Source organism: Egretta garzetta, unplaced genomic scaffold (assembly GCF_000687185.1).
Source record: "Egretta garzetta isolate BGI_Z169 unplaced genomic scaffold, ASM68718v1 scaffold375, whole genome shotgun sequence".
Taxonomy (NCBI): Eukaryota; Metazoa; Chordata; class Aves; order Pelecaniformes; family Ardeidae; genus Egretta; species Egretta garzetta.
The window spans coordinates 1,460,353-1,470,442 of record NW_009259786.1 but is presented as its reverse complement, the minus strand read 5'-3'; the positions used below and the strand labels follow the sequence as shown (position 1 = coordinate 1,470,442).

At 44.6% G+C, this 10,090-nt stretch overlaps 1 protein-coding gene across 1 annotated transcript; it reads right to left on the bottom strand.

The window, feature by feature from the left end:
• Positions 1-9,104: 9,104 nt before the first annotated feature.
• On the bottom strand, positions 9,105-10,086 carry GADD45G (growth arrest and DNA damage inducible gamma). The gene is made up of 2 exons (XM_009639538.2): positions 9,832-10,086; positions 9,105-9,444 (listed from the first exon to the last, which is right to left on the bottom strand). Exons 1-2 carry the CDS (start codon positions 10,084-10,086, stop codon positions 9,334-9,336), a joined length of 366 nt encoding a protein of 121 aa, XP_009637833.1. The 3' UTR covers positions 9,105-9,333.
• Positions 10,087-10,090: the final 4 nt, after the last annotated feature.

Genomic DNA, 10,090 nt, shown 5'->3' with positions numbered 1-10,090 from the left:
CAGCCACTGCACCTCGGGCATCCCTGAGAGCGGCAGCTGGTGTCATATTTGTTACCTGGTCCTGCTTTTACTTCAGCCCCTGTCAAAGAGGCACTGCAGAAACCTAAAGAGGGTAACCAAACCTTGCAGACAGGCCCCCGGGAAGCCTGGGGCAGCTCACTCCTGCATGGGGAAGCTGCACAGATACCTCTGGAGCCGAGGGCTCTGCAGAGGCAGCCATACAGGATATGGGCCTAAGGGGGAGAAATGCAGGTTTGGGAGGTGGGGAACCAGTTCTTGCAAAATGCCCTTAACCAGCTGAGGCTTGAGCGGTAACGTCAGCACTTCTGGGAGCAGAGCGTGTTCCAGCATCTTCTCCACAGGGTCCTCCTGGATCTGGTCTGCATGGGATTATTATCGTAATTAACATTGCAATTTGCTTTAAATGACATGCCACAGTAAGTTATTAGTAATTCAGGTGAAGGAACGGCAAGGCCAGTCAAATGTTTACCTCATAAACAAAGCATCCTATTAGCCTTCAGTTCTGTGCAGATGATCACCTGTAACTTACACAGTGCAGCAGGACTGTTACAAGGTCCACGAGCTCTGAAGCCTGGTTTCCTCTGTGTATCTTAATGGCTGATTGTGCATGCTTGCCTGATGCCATTTCTGCAGCTGAAGCATTTAGCAATCCTTTCTCCAAAGAGAATTTTCTGGAGCCTCTAATAAGTTACCAGCACAGATGCCAGCCTTGGCATCAGTCAGGGTACTGAGTTGCTCTGATCTATCTGGTCACCAATTTTTATAGATCTTCTAGGGCTTAGTTATTTTCAAGAGCTCTGGTCCTGTGGCCAGCTGGTTCAAAAATTCAGCATGGAGCTCCGTATAAGGGGTTCAGTGCTGCAAACATAGCTATAGGACACCTCCTCCTGCCACCAAATTCCGATGACCATTTCCATACCTGATGCCTTGCACTCAGCCGTATCTCTCAGGTTGTGCTTCCTCAAAAGGCAATTTCTACTGCTTCCACGTTCAGGCTAGGTAAAGCACCACTTAGCTCCTCTGGCAAACCAGGTACAGAGCAGCACGTATTTCATATTGGTTAGATATGGAATAATTAGCATGTCAAAACTACATTATACCATTGCTTTGAAAAGCACCATGCTGCATTGCCTGTAGCTGCTTTGCAAGACAAGCACTTGCACAACTCACTCCCATCTTGCTTGGATAGATTTGGTGATACCTCATGAGCTCCTCCACCTCAGATGCCAAGTCAAGAGCCCTTGATACCAGTGAATTGACAATTATTGAGAAGCGTAGCCTGAGACAAATATTTCTTTGAAAATGCAGCCCAGAGCCTATGGGAGAAGTAGGGGTAGAGAAGGTACAAGGATTCAGAAACCCCTCACATAGTTTTCCGAGTGCTGCTGTTGTTTTTCTACTAAGTGACCTGCCCCATGGGAAGTGTGTAACATAGCCAGACCTTTGAAGCACAATACCAAGTTTGTTGATTTGTTTTTTCATTTAAAAAAGGCAAGCTTGCAGAAAATAGCAAGCCATTCTACACCAGTGTTCCAGTGGTAATTTATCTTCCAACAAAAGATGGATCAGAGCACACAGAGACAAAATATGACCCTATTTATGCAGTGTCAGATTTGAATCATTCTGCATCTCCTTTCCATGCATCCATGTAGCGATGCTTAAGGGTGAGATGCTCTTTTGTATATGCACCATGTATGTACTCTGTTTAGGTAAATGCGTTGTGTCTTTTCTGGAAATATGTCTGAATTATTCTACAAGTACAACTATCATGATTCATTACTAGCATTATTTATCTGTTGACTGAATTTAGCCACCCAGCTCCTCTAGTGTTTCTCAAGACTTAGCTCTAAATTAGGATTTCTTTGTTACACATTGCGCATAACTTGAAGAAAAATGAAATTCAAAAGGTACCTGAGCATAGGGATAAAAACATGACATCCTTCCCAATTAAACAATACTTTCACATGTGTTACAGGCCATGCAGACTGGCTATGTGCTGGCTTAGATATTATAAAAGTGAACAAACAGCACTTTGAAAAATGAATTTAAATTAAGAAACCAGATTCTGGATTGGAAAATTGCTTCTTCCCAGAGAGCCATGCAGTCTACCTTTGCTTTAAATTACACTTGCTAGCCAGGTGGCTAGGGAGACCTGGAATAATTTTTATTGTCACTTTTAATAGGCCAAGAGCATGCTTCTGTGACCCATGGCCCTGAAGCACAACCAAGCACCTGGTTTGAAACTTATGAGGACAGGCTGAGAGAGTTGGGCTTGTTCAGCCTGGAGAAGAGGAGGCTGTGGTGAGACCTGATTGAGGCCTTTCAATACTTAAAGGGGGCCTGTAGGAAAGATGGGGACACATCTTTTTAGCAGGGCCAGCTGTGACAGGACAAGGGGTGATGGTTTTAAACTAAACCAGGGTAGGTTTAGACTGGATATAAGGAAGAAATTCTTTACAGTGAGGGTGGTGAAACACTGGAATGGGTTGCCCAGAGAGGTGGTGGAGGCCCCATCCCTGGAAACATTCAAGGCCAGGTTGGACGGGGCTCTGAGCAACCTGATCTGGTTAAAGATATCCCTGCTCACTGCAGGAGGGGTGGGCTGGATGACCTCTAAAGGTTCCTTACAACTCAAAACATTCTATGATTCTATGATGAGCCCAGCATCAGTGGGGCTGAGTGGTTCCCACCCCAGACAGCACAGGCTGCGTCCATCATTCCTCTGCAGTGCCCCATGAGGGGCAGTTTCCCAATGACACAGTCATTTAGTACAAACCATGCAGTGCTTGTTACTGCTTTTTTCTTTAGCAGCGTATTTGAAGGAATTTTACAAGTGCAGGGCAGTATGGAAGATAGAGACCATCTACATCAGTGAAGAATACACCTGATCCTTTGCAAAAAGTGAAATGCTTTACCATCCTTCTATTTTTACCTGCAAGCAGCTAGCTTGCACTTTCCATAAACGTGCCTTCAACAGCATGAAACCATCTACAATGACAGGATGCATTTTCTTGATGCTTTAACCCTCATGTGCAGAAAAACAGCCTATGGTAAGGAGTTTGCTTTTAACATAGGCCAGCTCAAAGCACAGAAAAATTGTACAGCAGCAATAGATATTGGCACCTGTGTAAGATTTCACAGTCTTCCATTCAGTAGCTGTCATCTCCTACCATGCAAGAAGATGCATCACCTTGCACTTATCTATATTAAAAAAAATGTTCTGTGACATTATAACAGTCTAATCCAGTGATTCAGATCCCAATGTAATATATTCTCTTGAGGTATGGTCCTACTCATCCTTATGTCATCTGGAAATCATCTGCAAGTATTGTGTACCACTACACCTACAAAGAAGGTCCAGCTGCATAACGAGTGTGGCAAATGAAGAGGACAGGTTCCACCTTGGAGACAGCCCCTGCTTTGGCCAGCATGTGACCTACATGGTGCCTGGGCGGTCCCATGGGGGGGCATGGCAGTGGGGCAGGATCACCAACACACAGCCTGTGGAGCCACCTGCTCCTCAAGCACAAAGGCAAAGGGCCAGGCAAAGCTGTCCCTGTGCTGCCAACCACTTCTAAAAATAGTCCCATTCATCATTCTTGCCTCAGAAACAATTAAGTTCAGCAAGCTGCTGCCAAAGCAGATTTTTAACCCTGTTAATTCAAGAGCAAGCAATTGTTTAAAGCAAATTGGTATGTATATTATGCTAAACTCTCTTATTTTGTGAAAAGTAGGCCAACGTTTTCTCCTTTATTGCCAAGACTTGCCTATTTATTCTTAATCAGCAAATAATTGTGCTGTACGTACTTCAAGTGTGGTCCCGTGAACTGAATGCCCAACAGCAGCTGGAAAGCATTAGGCGATCCCTTAGGGTACCTCTTCTGGCTTGGTTTCTTCCAAGAGAAATCCTGTTTGCATGCTCCAGCTCTGTTCTGCCTTGCGAACCATAGCAGGTTAGCAGGCGAAGATCCACAGATTCATTTCAGCCGCTCAACCAATCCAAGCTAAAACACTTATGCAGCTGTGCCCTGTGGTACACATTCTTAAGCGGAAGAGTAAAGCCTGAAGTCTGGTATGTAAGTTTATGGCTATACAGCTAAATAAGCTGATGGTTGGAGAGTTTTGATGCTGGGATCCCAGCTGAGTATATAGATATCTGAACGTACCTAGTTGTTATCTAATTTTTAAAATAGCCTTACAGATGGCCTTTTTTCTGGAAGCCAAATCTGATACTTTGGGCCTTTAGGCATTTAAATAGAAATTACTAATCACCATTGCTTCCTACTGGGTTCAATAGGATGTGAAAGCTAGGCTGATACATCTTAGGTGCCCCAAAACAGGGAGTAGGAAGCAAACACAGCTCTGAAAATTCTTGACTTCATGGTGTGGTGGGAGAGTAAAAATTGCTTGTGATGTTGAAATTAATCTTGGGTGTTCTTTGTTAAATTTAATCACTACTCATGCAATATAGCATGGGGGACTTTCTACAGGGAGTTATAACAGCTCTTCTCAGAAAAAGGTTGGCTTTTTCTTGTCAGCTGTGACATTCAGGAAAGTAAACTTCTTGTTACATATCTACAGCTATCTCTGCAATACAGGAAAAAAAAAGAACCAAAACAGTTGCACAAAATAGTTTTTAATCGGCAGTGTGCACTCATACTAACTTTTCAAAGTCATGACTTCAAAGCAGTCAGCTCTACAGAGAGGATTAGACACACAGAAGAAAGTAATTTTGTGTTCTTTCCATGCATAAAAACCAGAAAATAAGCATGGCAAAATAATCGTATGCCAGTGCAGTGGAAGATTGGAGGAGATTTGATAGCCACTACAACTGTTACATCTGGGATCCCATTATATTTTTAAAGATACCAATACATTCAAGTTAATAATTCACATGCACTCCAATATTCTGAATGCTGTGTATAAGGATATCTTACTGCAGGACAATGAAGAATAATAGGAGTATTCACGCATTCAGTGTGAAATAATTACAAAGTATTAACTCAGCTTTTCCAGTATCATCTCGTTGCATGTTCAGACTTTACAAAGTGAGCAAATCATACCTGCCATGATGAAATGGGTAAGGAATGAGCAGGAATGAGAAGCTTTTTTAATAAAAACCTGTAGAAAGAATGGCTCTGCGAGGCGTGTATACTGTCTGCACAGCTCCACCCCTCCTCCAAACTCGGTTTCTGCCACTGCTACTCTACAATGGTGAGGTCCTGTGGATGCATCAACGTAAGCACAGCTGCCCACAGTGTGCATCCCTACAAGTAACACAGCATTCACACTTCCTTCTCCACACATCTCTCTTGCTCACACACATCACGACATTGGCTTCCACTAGTAATACGCTGTCTGTAGACTTGCCATGGTTTAACCTGGGTGCACGCTGCTCTTTCCGCCTGATGACGGAAAGAGAGATGAGTGAAAGATGGAGTTAATAGATTTGTTGACAGGAGCTAGGTCTCCCTTACATGTCAGGCAGTGGAGCTGTGGCATGTTTCTGCCACTAGCATTTTTGCACAAGTTGTTTCCTCACAGAACATGCATTAATTCAAACAGCCTCCACCTACGACTAGAACTCCATCAGTTTGCAGAACTCTAAGGCTGCAAAGAGGGCATGTTGGTGCTCCTTCCTTGAGCATCCAGTGCTATAAACACTGCTTGAGCAGATCTTCTAGCATATGCACAGACTTTATGCAAATATTATTCTGTGCAGCAGTTTGCCTGACTCTTTCTAACATACTTTTTATTATCTTCCTTTTTGTATTTCCTGTATTTCCTACAATAGCAAAGAGAATTCACAACTTTGTCCTGTGTGCCAGTATGCATATATATATATATATATGTATATATATATGTATCCTGGTAAGACAATAAGGCAGTTAGCATAGCATATACAAAAAGAAACAGGTATCTAAAGAGAAGATCACCACCTATAACCACAAGAGAGAGAAACAGAGAGAGGTACACAGAAGTGTAACAGGAAGAAAACAGCATTAAGAGAAGGAAACAGCATACAAGGGGAAATTCCTGTCAGTCAGCGCTATTAGATGGTGAAATAGATACCTGGGCAGGGAAACATAAACCCATTGCTCAAAAAACTTTAAATGAAACTTTATGCATCGCTTCATCAAAAAAAAAAAAAAAGTATGCAGAAGCATAGACAGCACAACAGAAATGTCTATGATTTACATATTTGAATACATGGGTTTGATCACCTGGTGGCATGCAAGGAAAGGGGATGATGGAAAGCAGACCTCCAGCAGCAGAGCCAGAAGCACCACAGCTCTGTGACTCCACTTCATGTCCTGCACCTCCTGCTCTGTCACCAGGCTGGTTCGCATCCTGGAGAACCACCTCTGTTATTAATAACTATTCACCTCAATCTCCTCATCAGAGCCCCTTGATGTGGCCCAAGGTGCACTGGGCACACAGGTCCCGAACATGGAAAGTGACTGCTCCCACCCTCCAGATCCCCCAGATACCTGACAAAACACCCTGGACATCTGGGGATCCAACTAACACCTCCCAACCAGCTGTCCCCATCACAGTCGGTAACACCCAAGCCTACTGCCTATATTTAACAACTCTATAGTTGCCCCTTCCACAGTTATATCTCTGTACATGTAAAGATGAAGTCCACTTCTATCAGTAGATACCAGCTGCTGAATTTTTGCTACGTTAAGCAGTGTTGATCATTATGGATATTCACAGCAGCACATAACTTGCAGGTTACAGCTGCCTTTGGCTACAACGCCATATTAATAACGCTTGCAGGCTAACTCGGTTTAATGCTATTTGCGTTAGAGTATAGCTCCATTGAGCTGGAAGGGATTTCAGGAGAATCGTCTAGGTCACTAAAATAAGAAATTGTGTCCCCTCATGAAGCACAGCTCACAGCTTCACAAGGCGACCAGGGAGGTGACAGTCAACCTCCCGTCTCCTAAGTGACTGGCGGCAACATCCTCACCAAGGGTATTTTGATGTTGCCTCATGAATTTCATTGTTTGCTGCAGAATGTGTTTCTTCCATAAAAGCTGGAAGGTTAAACTTCCTACCAGGTAGCTACCTACGCCTACTGTCTCAGCCAACAGATCGGTGGTGCTTCTTCTCTGCTGTACTTTAATTGTATATGTAATTGCATACCTGCTTGAGAACTTCCTTTGATCTTCTCAGGCTTTTGTTTAAACCAGTCAAGGCTGTAATTTACTGCTTACACTTTGCATAAAAGTTGGTTTCAGGACAATTCACTTGAATCTGCTCTTGGTTCTGACTACCGAGCGGAGAACAGAAATATGTTTCTCGGCTGCAAAACCACTGAAAACAAAGAAACCTGCATTTGCTAAGGGAAAAACATTAAGATGTGTAATAAAGCATCCAGGCTTGGTCTTTTCTATGTATCGAGGCAATTGCCTGAAAGGCGGTTTCTGTTACCACAGCTGCCAAATCTGTTCACTCTCTTAGCTCCTCCATATGACTTTTCTCAGAGTCCTAGAGCAGACACCCGTTGATGAGCGCGAGTTAAGTAGAAAACCAGGCTGTGCAGGAACTCCTCAAGTGCAAGAAGGACTAATACTTGCAGAGGTCTGAGGCCACCTTAGTGTTTGCTTCAGCCTGAACTCTGGCTACATTGCTGTCCTGCCGCCTCCCCAGGATGCAGTGACAAAGACCAAGCCACGCTAGATACCTCCTGCCCAAGAGGAGTGTATTCCGGGAACGCTGGAGCCAAATTTGAACTTCCCTGACAATGAAGCCAAGAGCAAGCAGCTTCTCAGAAACTGCAGCCCTTGGAGATACCCCATGTAGAAATGACCACTTTTCAGCAAGCGCTCCTGTTAGTCACTGCGAGCCAGCCTGGAGGAAGTGTAATTGCAATAACTTGAGTATTTTTAGTGTCTATGGAGGAAGCAAGTAGTTCGGCTTTCTCGCTCTCTGGACAAGGGAGCTTTACCATGCCATTGTAATGTCAAGTCCCAGAGCACACATGCAGATTGCGCACAGAAATGGGGCATTGTTTTTGGTTTTAACATTGGGCCAAATCACCCGTATTAACTTTCCATGACAGGATCTCTGGAAAATAAGGCCACACCATCCTTAAATTGTTTTGGATTTCATTTGGTGTTGTCACGCAATTAGGTTTTGCAAAATTGGCTTCTGGAGTGACAGCTTCTATTGTTACAGCATATGGCAATCAGAGAACAGCTTGTAGCAGATGTCATATTTATTCACTATTAGCTAGTTTTAGATTTAACAATGTCATTCTAATGAAAGCAAATGTTAGATGCATTTGACATCTAAGGAGTTCTGCAGCCCCCACTCCCCCATCATGTTTAAAGCTGCTTTTGTCAAGTAGAAACACAGCAGCTCTGAATGAGTCTCACTAAGTCATATTTAAGAACTAATGATGCAATTTAGTGGAGGTCTGTATTCCAAAAAAGCCACATTTCTAACATGGATTGTGTTCCCTCAGCAGACCAGAAAGACCACCTATTACAATAAGTGAGCTCATTAAGCATGCAGCTCCTTAGTCTCACAAGCTGTTGCAATAAACAGCTGTTACAAGAGGGTAAAAGGTAGAATTATCAACTCAGAGAGCACAGCTCTCCGCTTGGCTGGCCCAGAAGGGAAAGTATTTCAGCAACAGCTCTGTTGCTCTGGAGTATACCTGTGACTCCAGCACACAAGCAATTATCAGTGGTATTTCAGAGACATGCTTCCCCACCCAGTAAGCAAGACACTCCCAGAAATGAAATGTCAAAAATTTATTATGAAAGCTTCGATAGCAGAAAAGATCTCAATAAAAATTAAACCAGTTCTGCAGAGCGACCCAAGAGGTCTGTTGAAGTCTGTCCACTTTGGAGTCTCTATATTCGTCTGAGTAACCAGTCCCTAGTAGCCCATCAAATATTGAAGCTTTCTTCTCTCTGCATTTTCTAGAGAGCACCAACAGTTCCTAGTTACAGTACTCTGTCCAGTCCTTCTTGAAAGTTTTAGCCCACTTCCCCCAACTTTCTCTCTGCCTTCTGAAACAGCTCCACTTGACCAGGAAACCTGCAATACTTCTTTCAGTTCCATGGTATGTCAGCCTCTCCACGGTTGCAGCCTACTGAGGCTCACTGGTGAGGCGAACTGTTCTCTTCTTCCTCCTCCATAAGAGCCCACTGCATGCCAGTCTGAGCGACTTTAATCCAGTCTCTTGACCAGGCTAATCCATGGAATCAGCAGCTTGTTGCACACTTCGGTGAACCCACGCCACATTGAGAATGCAACAAAGGTTTCAGCCTTCCCAAATGCACTGGGTCACCATCACTCAGGCAGGGTGATAGTTGGCACCCAGTCATTGACATTTCGGCTCTCTTCACAAAATGAGTTCAGCTTTTCTAGAGCTGGGTCCTTCCAGCCATCTTCATTTGGGTTCTGCTAGAAAGAAAAAAAAAAGAAGTTGCACACCATGAGCAGTGCCTGCCAGCTGAGGTCACCACAATATTTACAGAAGCATTAGCTTAGGAAGCAAGGCATTTTCAGATGGTTTCTGTCTGACACAGACAAAGCAGGAAGCAAAGATGTTACCCTTGTGGACAAGAGAGGAAATCCACACTTACGAGAATTGCAGCCTCTTACTGCCACTTAGCTGACTTGCCGAACAGTGCGTGCCAAGCCCCCTTTCTTTGCCCAAAAGAGGATTCGACTACCAGGGCCACCCCAAAAGGCTCTACCCATCCCGTGCCACAGCCAGTAAGCGCAAGCAGCACAGCCCCGCGGGGCAGCGCGCCGCACACCCCTCGTCTCCTGTGGGACACACACCGTGATGAGGATGCAGTGCAGGTCCCGCGGCTCCCCGGACTCCTCACTGGGCCCCACAATGGCAGCCAGCTTGACCACATCGTTCACCCGCACGATGTCAATGTCATTCTCACAGCAGAAGGCCTGGATCAGGGTGAAGTGGATCTGCAGGGCAATGTCCCCCTCGTCCTCCTCGTCCGCAGCAAGCACGCAGAAAGCGACGTTGTCGGGATGACTGCAAAAGGGGAGCGGTGCGTTGAGCCCCACGGCCGGCATCACC

What these genes read in the sequence shown, in the direction of transcription:
- GADD45G (XM_009639538.2), bottom strand. Translation starts at nt 10,086, where the DNA reads ATGCCGGCCGTGGGGCTCAACGCACCGCTCCCCTTTTGCAGTCATCCC. An exon ending in TGCACTGCATCCTCATCACG is followed by an intron (nt 9,445 to 9,831) that starts GTGTGTGTCCCA and finishes TCTTTCTAGCAG; the next exon opens with AACCCAAATGAAGATGGCTG.